General features: G+C 44.3%; 1 protein-coding gene and 1 long non-coding RNA gene across 3 annotated transcripts in view; one reads left to right on the forward strand and one right to left on the reverse strand.

Annotated features, from left to right (window-relative positions):
* The window catches only part of SLC7A11 (solute carrier family 7 member 11), a 414,966-nt gene that overhangs the window by 89,532 nt on the left and 306,847 nt on the right, over window positions 1-18,587 (forward strand). The window contains exon 3 of the mRNA XM_068279755.1: window positions 17,763-17,878. Coding sequence (XP_068135856.1) covers window positions 17,763-17,878 — 116 coding nt within the window. The remainder of the gene's footprint in view (window positions 1-17,762; window positions 17,879-18,587) is intronic.
* Window positions 1-18,587, reverse strand: part of LOC137571075 (uncharacterized) — a 66,039-nt gene that overhangs the window by 12,108 nt on the left and 35,344 nt on the right. The window lies entirely within an intron of this gene.

Raw genomic sequence — 18,587 nt, forward strand, 5'->3', positions numbered from 1 at the left:
CTTCCTTCGCTGAGAGGGGCGGGGGAGAGGAAGAGATCCGCCACTGACAGACGCGTGTGAGGCAGGGCTGCAGCTCATAGCCCTGCCTCACACGGAAGAGCACAGGGGCAGCAAAATCCACAAACAAGAAAGTCGTGGATTTTTCAGGGGGGATTTGGGGGGTAAAGACCCCTTGTTATGCCGCGGGATAGCTGCATTTTAGCAGGGGCAAACATGCCCCTGCTGAATATAAGCTAAAAAGCCTTTTTTAATCTGGCTTCAGATTCTCTTTAAAAACATTTTAAAAGCAATTTAGAGGCCACGTCCGGTTTTCCTAACCAAATATCCGAATCCGCCCGGATATCCCGGATACTGGGGTCGGATATCTGATAGTGTTGGGCGAACAGTGTTCGCCACTGTTCGGGTTCTGCAGAACATCACCCTGTTCGGGTGATGTTCGAGTTCGGCCGCGATGTTCGGGTGTTCGACCCGAACTCCGAACATAATGGAAGTCAATGGGGACCCGAACTTTCGTGCTTTGTAAAGCCTCCTTACATGCTACATACCCCAAATTTACAGGGTATGTGCACATTGGGAGTGGGTACAAGAGGAAAAAAAAATAGCAAAAAGAGCTTATAGTTTTTGAGAAAATCGATTTTAAAGTTTCAAAGGGAAAACTGTCTTTTAAATGCGGGAAATGTCTGTTTTCTTTGCACAGGTAACATGCTTTTTGTCGGCATGCAGTCATAAATGTAATACATCTAAGAGGTTCCAGGAAAAGGGACCGGTAACGCTAACCCAGCAGCAGCACACATGATGGAACAGGAGGAGGGTGGCGCAGGAGGAGAAGGCCACGCTTTGAGACACAACAACCCAGGCCTTGCATGAGGACAAGAAGCGTGCGGATAGCAATTTGCATTTTGTCGCCATGCAGTCATAAATGTAATAAAGATGAGAGGTTCAATAAACAGGGACCGGAAACGCTAACCCATCACAGATGTTCATTGTTCATGTTACTTGGTTGGGGTCCGGGAGTGTTGCGTAGTCGTTTCCAATCCAGGATTGATTCATTTTAATTTGAGTCAGACGGTCTGCATTTTCTGTGGAGAGGCGGATACGCCGATCTGTGACGATGCCTCCGGCAGCACTGAAACAGCGTTCCGACATAACGCTGGCTGCCGGGCAAGCCAGCACCTCTATTGCGTACATTGCCAGTTTGTGCCAGGTGTCTAGCTTCGATACCCAATAGTTGAAGGGTGCAGATGGATTGTTCAACACAGCTATGCCATCTGACATGTAGTCCTTGACCATCTTTTCCAGGCGATCGGTGTTGGAGGTGGATCTGCACGCTTGCTGTTCTGTGTGCTGCTGCATGGGTGTCAGAAAATTTTCCCACTCCAAGGACACTGCCAATGCCATTCCCTTTTGGGCACTAGCTGCGGCTTGTGTTGTTTGCTGCCCTCCTGGTCGTCCTGGCTTTGCGGAAGTCAGTCTGTTGGCGTACAACTGGCTAGAGGAGGGGGAGGATGTCAATCTCCTCTCTAAAGTCTCCACAAGGGCCTGCTGGTATTCTTCCATTTTGACCTGTCTGACTCTTTCTTCAAGCAGTTTTGGAACATTGTGTTTGTACCGTGGATCCAGAAGGGTATAAACCCAGTAATTGGTGTTGTCCAGAATGCGCACAATGCGTGGGTCGCGTTCAATGCAGTCCTAGGCCGAAGAGGTCATAGCCTAGGGTCACAAAAACCTGTTTATTTGGGCTATTTCAATGGTAGTGATGCTGACGTACATAAATCTCAGCCATGGCCGTTAGCAACGTCTAAATTTTACGAAATGTCTCATGCAGGTAGAAGACATATTGTTAGACTTGGATTCCAAAGATGGGGTCCCTACATCTCTGCAAACCAGAGTTACAGGGGTCCAAAATTGGTAAAATCCCCCACAGGCTTTCATTGCCTCCCTATTTCACTTTCCAAAATCTCACATCTTTTCAAAGGGCAAATGCTCAGCAGTGGCAAATTTTCTAGCATTGTAGGGACCCTTAGGGGGGACATGACTGGTGAGTTTCGGGCCCCTAGGCCAAAGAGGTCATAGCCTAGGGTCACAAAAACCTGTTTATTTGGGCTATTTCAATGGTAGTGATGCTGACGTACCTAAATCTCAGCCATGGCCGTTAGCAACGTCTGAATTTCACGAAATGTCTCATGCAGGTAGAAGACATATTGTTAGACTTGGATTCCAAAGATGGGGTCCCTACATCTCTGCAAACCAGAGTTACAGGGGTCCAAAATTGGTAAAATCCCCCATAGGCTTTCATTGCCTCCCTATTTCACTTTCCAAAATCTCACATCTTTTCAAAGGGCAATGGCTCAGCAGTACCAAATTTTCTAGCATTGTAGGGACTCTTAGGGGGATCATGACTGGTGAGTTTTGCCACTGCTGAGCCATTGCCCTTTGAAATGGTGTGAGATTTTGGAACGGTAAATAGTAGGCCCAATGAAAGCCTATGGGGGATTTTACCAATTTTGGAGCCCTGTAACTCTGGTTTGCAGAGATGTAGAGACCCCATATTTGGAATCCAAGTCTAACAATATGTCTTCTACCTGCATGAAACATTTCGTGAGATTCAGACGTTGCTAACGGCCATGGCTGAGATTTATGTACGTCAGCATCACTACCATTGAAATAGCCCAAATAAACAGGTTTTTGTGACCCTAGGCTATGACCTCTTCGGCCTAGGGGCCCGAAACTCACCAGTCATGTTCCCCCTAAGGGTCCCTACAATGCTAGAAAATTTGCCACTGCTGAGCAATTGCCCTTTGAAAAGATGTGACATTTTGGAAAGTGAAATAGGGAGGCAATGAAAGCCTATGGGGGATTTTACCAATTTGGACCCCTGTAACTCTGGTTTGCAGAGATGTAGGGACCCCATCTTTGGAATCCAAGTCTAACAATATGTCTTCTACCTGCATGAGACATTTCGTGAAATTCAGACGTTGCTAACGGCCATGGCTGAGATTTATGTACGTCAGCATCACTACCATTGAAATAGCCCAAATAAACAGGTTTTTGTGACCCTAGGCTAAGACCTCTTCGGCCTAGGGGCCCGAAACTCACCAGTCATGTTCCCCCTAAGGGTCCCTACAATGCTAGAAAATTTGCCACTGCTGAGCAATTGCCCTTTGAAAAGATGTGAGATTTTGGAAAGTGAAATAGGGAGGCAATGAAAGCCTATGGGGGATTTTACCAATTTTGGACCCCTGTAACTCCGGTTTGCAGAGATGTAGAGACCCCATCTTTGGAATCCAAGTCTAACAATATGTCTTCCACCTGCATGAGACATTTCATGAAATTCAGACGTTGCTAACGGCCATGACTGAGATTTATGTACGTCAGCATCACTACCATTGAAATTGCCCAAATAAACAGGTTTTTGTGACCCTAGGCTATGACCTCTTCGGCCTAGGACTGCATTGAACGCGACCCACGCATTGTGCGTATTCTGGACAACACCAATTACTGGGTTTATACCCTTCTGGATCCACGGTACAAACACAATGTTCCAAAACTGCTTGAAGAAAGAGTCAGACAGGTCAAAATGGAAGAATACCAGCAGGCCCTTGTGGAGACTTTAGAGAGGAGATTGACATCCTCCCCCTCCTCTAGCCAGTTGTACGCCGACAGACTGACTTCCGCAAACCCAGGACGACCAGGAGGGCAGCAAACAACACAAGCCGCAGCTAGTGCCCAAAAGGGAATGGTATCGGCAGTGTCCTTGGAGTGGGAAAATTTTCTGACACCCATGCAGCAGCACACAGAACAGCAAGCGTGCAGATCCACCTCCAACACCGATCGCCTGGAGAAGATGGTCAAGGACTACATGTCAGATGGCATAGCTGTGTTGAACAATCCATCTGCACCCTTCAACTATTGGGTATCGAAGCTAGACACCTGGCACAAACTGGCAATGTACGCAATAGAGGTGCTGGCTTGCCCGGCAGCCAGCGTTATGTCGGAACGCTGTTTCAGTGCTGCCGGAGGCATCGTCACAGATCGGCGTATCCGCCTCTCCACAGAAAATGCAGACCGTCTGACTCAAATTAAAATGAATCAATCCTGGATTGGAAACGACTACGCAACACTCCCGGACCCCAACCAAGTAACATGAACAATGAACATCTGTGATGGGTTAGCGTTTCCGGTCCCTGTTTATTGAACCTCTCATCTGTATTACATTTATGACTGCATGGCGACAAAATGCAAATTGCTATCCGCACGCTTCTTGTCCTCATGCAAGGCCTGGGTTGTTGTGTCTCAAAGCGTGGCCTTCTCCTCCTGCGCCACCCTCCTCCTGTTCCATCATGTGTGCTGCTGCTGGGTTAGCGTTACCGGTCCCTTTTCCTGGAACCTCTTATATGTATTACATTTATGACTGCATGCCGACAAAAAGCATGTTACCTGTGCAAAGAAAACAGACATTTCCCGCATTTAAAAGACAGTTTTCCCTTTGAAACTTTAAAATCGATTTTCTCAAAAACTATAATTTCTTTTTGCTACAAAAAAATTTCCTCTTGTACCCACTCCCAATGTGCACATACCCTGCAAATTTGGGGTATGTAGCATGTAAGGAAGCTTTACAAAGCACGAAAGTTCGGGTCCCCATTGACTTCTATTATGTTCGGAGTTCGGGTCGAACACCCGAACATCGCGGCGATGTTCGGCGAACGTTCACGAACCCGAACATCTAGGTGTTCGCCCAACACTAATATCTGATTCTATTCGGATACCCAAAAGTTCAGATACAGATATCCGATCCGGATCCGGATATCTGGGTATCCGGATCCGGATCAATTCGAAATTTGCAAAGGGGTATCTGAGCACCCCTGATGCTGTGATGTAAAAGTGCACAGGATTATTTGCTGCTCCTGAGGATCTGTATGTGATGTTTTTTCACTACTTAGTAATCAAGCAGGCACAAGCTGCTAATATTGTCAGACTACGCCAGACTATGAACAAGTACCATAGTGTCTGCTTTCCCAGTGACAGTTTCTAGGTAGGAAAACTTCCAGAAAATGAGCCACTTGTATGAATTAGACTGGTTAACATTCAAGACTGTAGTCAATTTACTTTTTCTCCTAAGTTTTCTCCTAGGTGATATTTTTCACACCTTAGCAATAGAAAGCCTTTTACCAATCCCCCCCGCAGTATTATTATTTCCACATTTTAAGGTCTAAAAGCAGTGCAATTTCTTTGCACGTTTTCAGACCCTAAAACCAGGTAAAAATCATGCTGCTAGAGAGATCTGCAGCAGCCCAGCACTTATCTCCCTGGGATCCAGCGCTGCAATTCTCCCCCCGTCCTTTGGGTGGCACTTTATCCCTGTAGTGAAATTGCTGTCTGTTGTCATGACGACAAACAGCAATCTCACTAGAGGGATGCAGAGCCTCTGATGACAGGAAAGAGAATGACTTCTGGCATCTGGATCCCAGGGAAGGTGAGTTAAAACGCTACGTGTTATACTCGGCACAGAGCTTTCAGCAGCTACCATGAGTCAGGCTCAGGCTCAGAGCGGTAGTTTTCAGCCCCGAGCCTGACTCAAGGTTACTGCCAGGGAGGTTAGGCCACCAGCAAGCAAAGAAAATGCTCAGAAGAATTGGTTCTGGTGGCATAAGGTATTCACCTACTTTTTGGTACTTTTCAATTCCAATTGCAGAATGCTGACAAGTTATTCTAAATAGAAGATGAAAAAGTATCTCCAAGAAGAAAATTGAATAAGGGTCTTAGTGTTCATGTGTATAGAGCCTAAAACCTACACACATACACACTATACATTTCAGTTACCTGAAATTGTTTCCGTGGGCAATCATATGCCAGAAATCCTTGTACAGATATACTTACTCAGCCTTCTCCCAAACATTCCATCCTGAGGAGAAGGGAAAAGGAACAGCAATCATCCCTCTTTGACCCTCAGCAGGTGAATACAATAGAGTCAGCCAAATAAATAAAGCATTGCATATAGTTGATAAGGATGTAACAGAGGACAGGAAACACCTGTACAGACAGTAGATTAGCACCTGAAGTCACCATGAACAATCATGTTGTGGGAGAAAGTCTACTGCAGGTGCGTTGCGTGATGGATGCAAAGCATTGCAGAAGCTCTAAATGCAAGATCTAATCCTTTAAATCAGTATCTTGATGGTGTTTCATTTTCAAATGTACAGTAATAATAATGGTGATATAGGAAAGCTATATTGTTATTACACACCTGTATGCCATACGTCATGTTACTGGGATATAAAGGTAAATAAATGTAGCCAGCTGCTATAATCTCACTGTAGAGATTTTCTTGTTTACCAAAGAGGCAGAAGCAGAAAAAAAGGCTAATAGACACAACTTTAATAAACAAATTGCCAATAAAAGGTTTACTGGCACACATTAGATGACTCAAAGCCTGAAACAGGCGTACTGCTAAGCAGTGATTGTTGTTCACGTACACACTGACTAATCTCTGCAGAGGTTCTGCGACAGTGCTAGCAGCACCCTCCAATGTTGCAGAATGTGTACTTTTATTATTCTCCTCCTCTGTTCATATAAAGCCAACGTGTTATGCCGAGTTGTAGACGGAGTTTCATTCAGATATGCAGGAATAGTGATATAGGAATATGTGATGGCCCACAGAACGTACATAGTGTGTAGAATGTTGTTCAAAAGGTTTGAAGTCTTGAAGTCACTATCTGCATAGCCTCCCAGCAGATGCTGAATATTTCATTCTTCAAGTGTTCTTTTCCTGTGTATGTCTGCATCAGGCTGTTAGCTGAAAGGCAATACAAACAGACCTCTGTTGCATGAGAGTTTATAAAAATGCACACTTCAGGTTTTAGTTCATCCTGGTGGTTGACTGATCTGCTGGCTTCTGTTAAGTCAACCTGAAGATGTGCAGTCTTGCTTTCAAGACCATTAAAGAGATGATTTGCATATACGGGAGAGGTGCATTATGGGAAACTACAGTTGCTCACTTCCAGCTGAATTGTCACAAATACAATAGGCTGAGAAAGTTTGGGCAACCTTGTTAATCGCCATGATTTTCCTGTATAAATCGTTGGTTGTTACGATAAAAAATTTCACTTAAATATACCATATAGGATACACACACAGTGATATTTGAGAAGTTATTTTTAATTAAGTGTATTGGATGTAAGTGTGCAATAATTGTTTAAACAAAATAAGGCAGTTGCATAAATTTGGGCACCACAAAAAAGAAATGAAATCAATATATAGTAGATCCTCCTTTTGCAGAAATTACAATCTCTAAATGCTTCCTGTAGGTTCCAATGAGAGTCTGGATTATGGTTAAAGGTATTTTAAACCATTCCTCTTTAGAAAACATCTCTAGTTCATTTAGGTTTGATGGCTTCCAAGCATGGACAGCTCTCTTTCACTCACACCACAGATTTTCAATTATTTTCAGGTCTTGGGACTGAGATGGCCATTCCAGAACATTGTACTTGTTCCTCTGCATGAATAGTGGATTTTGAGCAGTGTTTAGGGTCGTTGTCTTGTTAAAAGATCCTGCCCTGGCACAGCTTCAGCTTTGTCACTGATTCCTGGATATTGGTCTTCAGAATCTGCTGATACTGAGTGGAATCCATGCCTCCCTCAACTCTGACAAGATTCCCAGTCCATGCACTGGCCACACAGATTCACAGCATGATGGAACCACCAATTTTAGTTTCATCAGTCCACAGCACCTTATTCCAAAATGAAGCTGGCTTGTCCAAATGTAATTTAGCATACTCAAGCAGCTCTGTTTGTGCTGTGGGCGGAGAAAAGGCTTCTTCTGCATCACTCTCGCATACAGTATCTCCTTGTGTAAAATGTTATCCAGTCTTATTCAATTCTGGTTCCCACCACAAAAGCACAGGCTGTTAACAATATGTCTGCTTCCATGAATCAAGAAGAAGAAACAGTGCAGAGTTATTTTAGGATTTGGATCAGCTGTAACAAAGACATATTTTTCTTTAACCTCCTTGCCGGTTTTCCCGACCTGAGCTCGGGGTAGAAAAAAGCAGCTGCTATCGGTGATCCTGAGCTCAGGTCGGGGTAGGCATTGCAGAGCTTTACCTGTAGTTGTGGAGTCCCGCGCGCGATCTCGCTGCGCAGCGGGACTCCAGCCTCTCTCCCCGGCAGTGTGGGGTCTTTCCCTGGCCGCCGGGATCCCCCATGTCCCCGCTATTCTTCCGGGGACCCGGCAGCCAGTTGGAGCAGCACAGCCGTGGTGGTGGCAGCAGCGTGACGTCATCGGGGGCGGGGCTAACATTGAAAACGAACTTCTCTATATTAGAGAAATGTAGAGAAGTTTGTTTATATGTATATTAGCGCCATCTTGTGGGCAAAGAGAAAACTGCAGCCCAGGAGCCCAGGAAGGTAATTTTTTTTTTTATTTTGCTGCAGATCTCCCTGCCAGAATGATTTTTTTCAGGTTTTAGGGTCTGAAAGAGTGAAAAAAAATTGCACCGCTTTTAGACCCTAAAATCTGGAAAGAATCAGACCGCCAAGGAGGTTAAAGGTTATTAAGCTGTTGTGTATCTTTTAGAACAGAGAGGAAGTTCTGAGTTCAGGTCCACTTTTTTAAATGAGGACTGATTTGTATCTTCTATATTTGCGCTAGCTAAAATATCAATGAGACATTACCTGAGGCTCCATGTATATGTATATATATATGTATATATATATATATATATATATATATATATATATATATATATATATATATAGTTAGTGGTGGAACAAATGCATGCCTGCAAAGCCTAAATCAAGTATATTTACACAAAGGTATTTCTTATTTAAAAGAAATCTGGTGTGAAAGGGGTGTGTGGGATTCCAGTAGTGACGTCCTCTTAAAAATGTGCAATACCTTTTAAAGGGTTTCTGCACTTTACTGTTCATTCACAAGAATGTCACACAAATGTATATGCGCTTATTTTCCCCATGGTTTCCACCTTCTACCTTCCACCTTCTACAATCCGTCTCACTACTACTAGAAAAGCGAGTGCCATAGCTCTCAGTGGGTTTACTAGGAAAATAGGAAAAGTACACCCAGGCTTTTGGTAGTAGTATCCATTTGGTGCCACAATTGCCATGACAAAACCTGAAGGTAGAATATGAGGGGTGGGAAACCAAAGCAGGTAAGGTGCCGGAGGTCGTGGGGAACTTTGAGTGCCACCATAGGCACCCATGTTGATAGCCGCAATTAACAGTCCGCTATCTGTAGCTGCAGTTTGTATAGCAGGTTATCTTTTTAACATAACCTGCAAATTTAGTGTTGCTAGGATGTAAGGGGCCTTTGCTATTAACTGCTGGGAAATATTTCCCACGATCTATCATTGACCGACATGTATCGTTTTTTTCTTTGAACTTTTAAAATCGATTTTCTCAAAAAGTATAAGGTCTTTTTGAAAAAAGAATTGTTCCACTTGCTCCCACTGTTCTTCTTAACATAACTTGCAAATTTGGTGATTCTGGCATTTAAGGAGGTTTTGCAATTAACCCTTAAATTCGGCGGGTTTAGAATCACAAATTCGCCGCCGAATTTTCCCCGACCCGGATCCGAATGAATGCAACTGAATGGAATTTGACTCCATTCGAATCGGGCGAATCCGAATTTGATCCAGACCCGAATTCGAATGTACTTGAATCGAATTTGGGTACATTCGAGCATGCCTGCTGATTACGTCTATTTGCCACCTGCCCCAGATCTCAGCTTATTACTTGACTACGAATGCCACTATGCAGTGTCACTAGAGATAGCCCAAACTTTTTTGCGCAAATTCCGGGGGTTCACGTTCGTGGCAAACCGCAAACCTTTAGCAAGTTTGACCCGCCCCCATACCACATCATCGGGCTAAATTTGACCCCCTACATCACAGTCAGCAGATACATGGCAGCCAATCAGACTGCACTCCCTCATGGAACCCCCTGTGAGAGAACGCGGAAAAGCCGCCACATGTGCTGATATCAAGGCGGCTGATTCCGCGTCCGGCGCGGCTGTTTGCACGCGGAAGCGTGCGTCTGATAATCGGGAAGAACGCGGAAAAGCCGCCGCATGTATGGACAGCAAGGCGGCTGGTTCCACGTCCAGAGCGGCGGGTTGCACACAGCAGCGTGCATCTGGTGTGGCTGAGTCTGTTAGTGCACATAGGTTCAGGAATACGCGCGCGCGCTGAGGCAGAACTTTTATGATGGCCAAGGAGGTATAAGCTGACCAGGCTGGTCAGCTGACCTCAGAGCTGGTAACCATTGGTTCATCACTTAGGGGTGGCGCCAGAGAGCACTGCTCTATATATAGTTACTGCTGGCCACTCACAAGTTGTCTGCCGTTGCGAACACTACGTGGAAGCACTCAGACCTTAGTCAGATCCAACAGTGTGTTTGAACCAGGAGGACCTGGGAATTCACACTGAGCCAGATTACTTCTATTGTTATCATTCTGTTATACTTCAGACTAGTTCCAGGGTGTAGAGACCACGGACCTCCCACCCAAGACTAGGGAACTTGTGTTATCATTCTGTTATACTTCAGACTAGTTCCAGGGTGTAGAGACTACGGACCTCACACCCAAGACTAGGCATTGTTTGATATCTGTTATGACCTATTGCTTTCCTGACTATTCCTCTGCTCTCTGATTCGGTTCCAAGCATATCTGATATTCCGTTGCCAAACCCTGCCTGCCTTGGATACCGAATCAGCTTTCTGTCCCCTTAAGAGATAGTCTCCAGATCTGTCAGTGACATCCACCTTCAGGTGTCACTCACTCTCTGGTCCTTCCTACCTTCAGCCTGACTCCACCCCTTGGAGAGTCTCAGGCTGCTGGGAGGTTTCTGTACTCTCTAAGAGCAGTATTGCCCATACTGCCTAAGATCACCTGCTCAGCAGGTGCGTTACTCAAAGTCATACTGTTACACCAAACACTCACGATTACATACAGGTGTCCAGAGGTTAGTACTATATCTGTATTATTGGTGATTCTGCAGATCATCCATAATCAGGTATATATCTCCATTCTTGGTGATACTGCAGATCACCAATAATCAGATTCTCTCTGCATGCTGACACCGATCGTTACACCCCCCCCCCCCCTATAAAGGACAGCAGTGTCGGCCATGTTCTCACTCTTTGTGCTGCTGTGTTAGTGAGAGAAGGGAGAGAGGTTGCTGCAGAGATAGGGAAAGCTTAGTTAGGCTCTTGTTAGCTTGCTCCTTGCTGATATTTGTTGCTGAAAAGCACCACCAAAACAGCTCTTTTGAGAGCTAATGTTCTTGTGATGTGTGTTTTTTTGTGTGGCCCACTGACACTGCATATACAGCCCTGTCTGTCGCAGCTGGCCCTTGCTAATTGCTATACTGTGCCACGCCCAGCACATTCAGTGTCTAGTGTGACTGCTGCACATTGTATTAAAATACCAATCACTGCATACCTTTCACTGCATCTGTGTGACTGCACGCTGTTTTATATATCAGTCACTGCATACTTTTCACTGCATCTGTGTGACCGCACGCTGTTTTATATACTGGTCACTGCATATCTTTCACTGCATCTGTGTGACTGCACGCTGTCTTATATACCAGCAGTCAGAGCATCCATTTTCACTGCACCTGTGTGACTGCACATTGTTATACCAGCAGTCCCTGCATACCTTTTCACTGCACCTGTGTGACAGCATGCAGTTTTATATACCAGCAGTCAGTGCATACCTTTTCACTGCACCTGTGTGACTGCACATTGGAATATACCAGTCAGTGCATCCCTTTCACTTGAATAGATGGCGGACTTGCCCTCCATAACAGATTCTCGTTATAGGAATTCAAGTGTATTTGTCTCATCATTATAAAGCAGTCAGTGTATAACTTTCACTGCATCTGTGTGACTGCACATTGTATTATACCAGCAGTCAGTACCTTTTACTGCATCTGTGCAACTGCACATTGTATTATACTAGCAGTCAGTGTATACCGTTCACTGCATCTGTGTGACTGCACATTGTGTTAGTCAAATCAGTGCATACCTTTCACTTCATCCCCCCCAATATGGACAAAACAACAGGCAGAGGCAGGCCACCCGGCAGGTTTGTTTGAGGTCATGCTGTTGTGATTTTGTGCAGCCCTCGACCAAAGTACAGTGTTCAGAAGAAGGCGCGTGCCATCAACCCCCAATATTGTCAGGACGTATTGATGATTTAACACAGAACACCTCATCTTCCTCAGCTTTAGCACGGAAGCGTGACATATCTTCCTCCTCCTGCTCTGATTCTGGCACCCCACTTAACGCTCAGTCGACAGCCATCACCAAAGTGCCATCATCCCAGGACTCAGCAGTGTGGACATTTTTTGTGTGTCTGCCTCAGATGAGAGCGATGCCATCCATGCTCTCTGCACCGAAAATTGAACCATGGAAAGACCAAGACCCACGTAGGGACAACTGCCTTATGAAGGCACATGATGAAAAAGCACAAACTGCAATGGGATGACCACCTGAGAAAAAGCAGCGCACAAAAGCAAAGCCACTGTAACAAACGCTGGAGAGCGGTGAACAGCGCTACCACCGCAGCTGCCTCCAGCTCCCTGTTTAGCAATGTATCCGTGCCTCAGGCGTCTAGCACGCCGAGGACGGGTCTGTCAGTTGCACATAGGGTTGCTTTGTCGCGTGTGCACGCACAGACAGGACCTTTATGCGGGGAGGAGGCGCGTCAGCCGACCGGCCGGTCGGCTGACGTCAGAGGAGACGCTCACCGCTCCTCATTGGTTGATAGGAGGGGGGCATGCCTGAAGGGTCTCCTCTGCTTCAAAAGCCTAACTGAATCACTCGCAACTTGTCTGCTTTTGCGAATACTCTGTTTAGCGCTCAGACCCTTAGATAGTTCCGGTGTGCTTTGATCCGGGAGGAAACCGGGGATTTCACACAAGATAGGAATTGTTTGATAGCCTTAAAGAAAACCTGAACTGAAAATTAAAGTCAAAATAAGCATACACAAGTCATACTTACCTTCCATGTAGTCTACTCCTCAGTGTCTTTCTCCTGTCCCGCGTCCTGTATGTTCACTGTGATCAAGGGAATTTTCCGTCCTCCATTTTGAAAATAGCCATTACCCATAACAGCTTTCTGGTCAGCACACAGTTAAACTGTGATATCGCCCACATGAGCCATAGGGAAACATGGACATTACCTGGTACATCAGTTTTCCTCTCAGCTATAACTGACAGCAACTGATATTTTATTGACAGCAACTGATATATTTCAGATCTGACAAAATATTGTCAGAACTGGAAGGGATTATTGTCAGAAGAAAATGGTGAGCTTCTGAAAGAAACTGATGGCAAGGTAACTATTTAATGTTCATTTGAAGTTACCTCATGTGTTTATTTTAAATATTTTTACTCAGTACAGGTTCTCTTTAAAGATTTACATTACTGTGTTATTATTTGTGCATGACTGACTCTGGCTCATTCTGACTACTCTTCTGCTCATCTGATCTTGCTGCCGACTCTGCTTGCTTAACCTATTTTGGTTCCTGGACGTAGAAACTACGACCAGGAACCATGCGCGCTACCGCGCGCACCCGCAGCCGATCGCGCGCATGCATGCGCACTCCCGGCCGCGTATTCGGTAGCCACGGAATCAATGTATTGGGCTATGGTGCCCGATCACTGATTCCTCTCCCCCGCTGAAAAAGCGACAGCTTCTCTCGGAAGCTGTGCTTTTTCTGGCTGCTCCCTCCCCGATGCGTCACTCTAAGCGTGTGTTACACTTAGAGTGACGTCATGTAAACAAACTCATGGCCGCCATCTTGTGGCCAAAAAGTAATACTACAACTGAAAGTAAAAAAAATTAAAAATTAACACATTTACATTATAAATCTATTGTTTACCTCCCACCCTCCCAAAACTACCCAAATAAAATGTTTACTATAAAAAAAACCCATTACAATAAAAAAAACATTTAAATATTTACCTAAGGGTCTAAACTTTTTAAATATCAATGTAAAGATAAAATATTTCTATATTTTTTTTTATTTTAAACTTGTAAATAGTGATAGATGCAAAATGGAAAAAATGCACCTTTATTTCCAAATAAAATATTGTCGCCATACATTGTGATAGGGACATAATTTTAACGGTGTAATAACCGGGACATATGGGCAAATACAATACGTGAGTTTTAATTATCAAGGCATGTATTATTTTAAAACTATAATGGCTGAAAACTGAGAAATAATGAATTTTTCCATTTTTTTCTTATTCTTCCTGTTAAAATGCATTTACAGTAAAGTGGCTCTTAGCAAAATGTACCCCCCAAAGAAAGCCTAATTGGTGGCGGAAAAAACAAGATATAGATCAGTTCATTGTGATAAGTAGTGATAAAGTTATAGGCTAATGAATGGGAGGTGAACATTTCTCACGTGAAAACGACGGAACGCAAATGGGTTAAACCTTTCTGTCTCTGCCTCCTGATTTTGTACTGCCTCTGTCTGTCTGTTGCCGAACCCGATCTGTCTGACCACTCTACTCTCACCATAGGGCCCTTGACTCTGGTGAGGGACACTGTACTGTTAGTACCCACCAGCTTCTCTGGTGAGGTGTTGCCAAAGCTATTAGTACTACTGTTGCCAAACCCGATCTGTCTGACCACTCTACTCTCACCAGAGGGCTCTTGACTCTGGTGACTGACACTGTACTGTTAGTACCCGCCAGCTCCTCTGGTGAGGTATTGCCAAAGCTATCAGTTCTACTGTTGCACCAATCACTCATTGCTATTTGTTGTCACATCAGCTTCTTATATACCAGTATTATAGGTGATTCTGCAGATCACCATATAATCAGGTATATATCTGCATTATAGGTGATACTGCAGATCACCTAATAATCAGAATTCTGTTCGTTACTGACACAAATCGGTACAGCCACACACCGCAGTGGAAGATACCAGGCCGCAATTATTTCTCAAAAAAGGTGATACCCAAACCACACCGTGATGTTGAAAGGAAAGTGGTGTCATCTCTGGCATACAGCGTTGGGTCAAGGGTCCATCTGACCATGTGGTCTGCAAAGCACGGTCAGGCCTGCCGAAGACTAAGTCAGTTCAAACACAGCATCTCTGCCTGTATGCCGTGTGACTGCCTGCCCCAAGACTAATGCTGGGGATACACGCGGTGCGTTTCTTCTTATCAATCAAGCCGCTGATGGCTCAATTGATAATTTCCGACAGGTCCGATCACCGCGCGGATCGATTCCCCGCTCGATACCCGCGGGTGGACAATTGCGAAACTTGATGAGATAAGGAAGCGCCTGCGGGGACGAGCAGGAATCGATCCGGGCGCCCGCAGGGACGAGCGGGGACAGCTAATCAAGCCACCGGATCTAACCATGTATGCCCAGCATAAGTCAGTCCCCACACAGCATCTCTGCCTGCAGACCGCTTGACTGCCTTCTCCGCCACCACCAACAGGGTCCAGGACTCCAGGTGGATTCCTGAATTTTTAAGGCCGCTGCTAGCAGTGGCCACTATAATGATTATTCTGGTGCGTGTACATGCCTGCCTAAATTTTTCTGGCTGCACTGCGGCTGCAACAACAAAACAAAAGGCATGTACATGTGTCAATTCCCCTTCGTGATCGTTACCTTGCTGCGGTGAAGGGGCTTGCATATCACAATGAAGCAATGACCGGCTATATGAGTGTGTCGTGGGGGCACACCCAAGATAATAAGGTCGTTGCTTCATTGTGGACAGACCAAATTCGATCAGCTGGACAGTCACTGTTGTTCTGTCATTGAGCTACCTCAGCCCGACCATATGGGCTGGAAAGCCGCCATCGCCTGCACTCTCGCCAATGTGCGCACCAGCACGGCCATCTGTTTGCGGTGCGTTACACAGTGAGTTTGGTCTGTCAGTGTGAAGCAGTACACTACTTACACTACCTGATCCATGTCTACACACGCAAAATGTTTTCAAGCACTTTAGGCCTCCAATTTAGGAATGCAATGTGATTTCTACCCTTTTGGGATTATAACCCTGCTCTGCGTCAAATCCATAATTTTCCCCAGGACTTTTGGATTGTATCCCACTCCGCCATGCCCCCTCCAGGTGTTAGACCCCTTCAAAAATCTTTTCCATCACTTCTTTGCCCAGAAACAGTGTTTGTAGCTTTAAAAGTTCGTCTGCCCATTGAAGTCTATTGCGGTTTGCGAAGTTCGCCGGTTCGCATACTTTTTCACAAGTTTGCGAACCGAAAATCGAAGGTTCGTGCCAACTCTAAGGGCTTGATTCACAAAGCGGTGCTAACTGTTAGCACGCCTGTGAAAAGCCCCTTAGCACGCCTAAAAGAGTTTTTTTGCGTGCTAATTCACGCGGGAAACGCATCACGCGTAAAGTTAAGCGCGCAAAACTTTAAGCGCGCAAAACTTTACGCGCATAAACCTTTATGCGTAAGCTTTGTGTGTGCTAAGTACTTAGCACCCTAGTTAGCACGCCCAAAGCCTTTAGGCGTGCTAACTAGGTTAGCACCGCTTTGTGAATTGAGCCCTTATAAGTGTCACCTGTTCTCTCTAGTCACAGTGGGCAATCCACAGAAAAACAAATATTCTACAGAGATCAATATCAGAATGTAAATCAGGGTGAGGAAAGATTTTACAATGGGAAACAATATGACTAAATCCTTTATAAATGAATACAAGAAAAAAAAGCAATTTAATTGATTGCATTCATTTTACTACAGTTCCTCTTAAAACTCAAATTATTTGGAAATGAATCCAGAACCTAAAATACTTTTGTAAACTCCTCTTTTGCTTGATATACTGTATGCCATCATTCCAACTGAACAGTATCTTTGAATGACAATAGGCACTGTAAAAAAATGGCAAAATACATTTTCTAACGAGGGAAAAATGTTCCCCAGCAACACAAAGAGCATCTCTGGACTTGTACAATATTTCTTCTTTTTAAATCGCAGCTTGAAAGCTCTCCAATATTTCCTATCAATTTAAATACACAGTTCAAACAGGTCAGACCATTTCTATAGTGAATTAGCAATGCCAAGACGATTTACGTGCAAAGCAAACTTTAGTAAGTCTTAAACCTATAATTTATCTACTCATGTGATGGTATAAGAAGTCTTTCACTAGACTGAGCCAGATTACTGGATGAATTCCGACTGTCTACAGCTTTCACTGCATGGCTGATCCTGTCCTCACTAATTGCCCTAATACACATCAGTAATTCATACATTCTCTTTTCTGCCTTATTCTCTGGGGAGAAGTGAGGTTTCTGTCAGTTTCCTCCTGCTCTCAAAGCCAAAAGGCACATTTTAAAGCGTGCAATTTGTTTCAGTAACCATACTCACTCGGTACGTTGAAAACACCAAGCGTAAATCGTTTGAAACGGCACGTTGTATGCGGCTGATTTCGCATTGACAAAAAAAAAGGGTTTTTAATGAATAGTGCCATAATCTTTAACTTCACGGTCAGTGCTACATTTCCACAGAAACTAACGGTTACTATAATTATATCTGTGTGCATCTGCTTGTAAAACTACAATACAATAAATGTATTTTGCTTTCTGTCTCTGCATAATGAGAAAGATGTGCTATACAACAAAAAAAAAACAAAAAAAAAAAACACAGGCCTTTTTTCCCTCTCCTGCAGCAGAGAATGTAATGCATATATAATCCCTGTCTTGAATTTTATACACTTTACATTACAATGATTTTTTTCTCTTACTTTTTCCTTTTCTTTTAGCCCAGCTGCTACAGCGGTGATATCACTAGCATTTGGACGCTATATCCTTGAGCCTTTCTTCGTGCAGTGTGAAGCACCAGACCTTGCTATCAAATTAGTCACAGCTCTTGGAATAAGTAAGCATCAAATCACTGATCAGACTTTTATATATAAGAAAACAGAAGCATACATAAATGTAGAAAAACATCAGAAACTGTTGCAAAGTGTTTATTTATTTATTTATTTATTTTTTTGCTGCAGGAGGAGGGATTTATAATTCTGTCCAGGTAATTGGTATAATACATGCTTACCATCCTTAACAGTTAGACCCATGATTCAGAACAGGGGTGCTGCTATGGTTTTTGTGGCCCCAAGCGACACATCATTCCAGAGCCCCCCACCCAGTCATAGGCAGTGGTGCTCATCCAATATTCGGGTGTCCGAACTACCCAGATAATCCAAACTTTTTCCACTATCCGAACGTTGAAAAGGAATTCGGAAATCTTTGTAAATCCGAATAGCAGTATCCGAACAAACTCAGATTTCTCTGTGAAAATCCGAAATCCGGGCGGATAGTTAGTTAGGATATCCGAGCAGAAGCAAAAATCCTTTCAATGGTAAAAATCCCTTTCGGGGAGAGAGAGAGAGGGAGAGAGAGAGAGAGAGACTTTTGGAAGTATTTTAAGCCTTTTTCAGGCCACTTCCGGTTTTCTATCCGGGCATCTGAATCCGACCGGATATCCAAGATATTGGGTTCAGATATCCGATTTTAATCTGATACCAAAAAGTTCGGATTCAGATATCCGAATTCAATTCGGATTTTTAAAAGGGGTATCCGAGCAGCAT

This window comes from Hyperolius riggenbachi, chromosome 1 (genome assembly GCF_040937935.1).
Source record: "Hyperolius riggenbachi isolate aHypRig1 chromosome 1, aHypRig1.pri, whole genome shotgun sequence".
NCBI classification, from domain to species: domain Eukaryota; kingdom Metazoa; phylum Chordata; class Amphibia; order Anura; family Hyperoliidae; genus Hyperolius; species Hyperolius riggenbachi.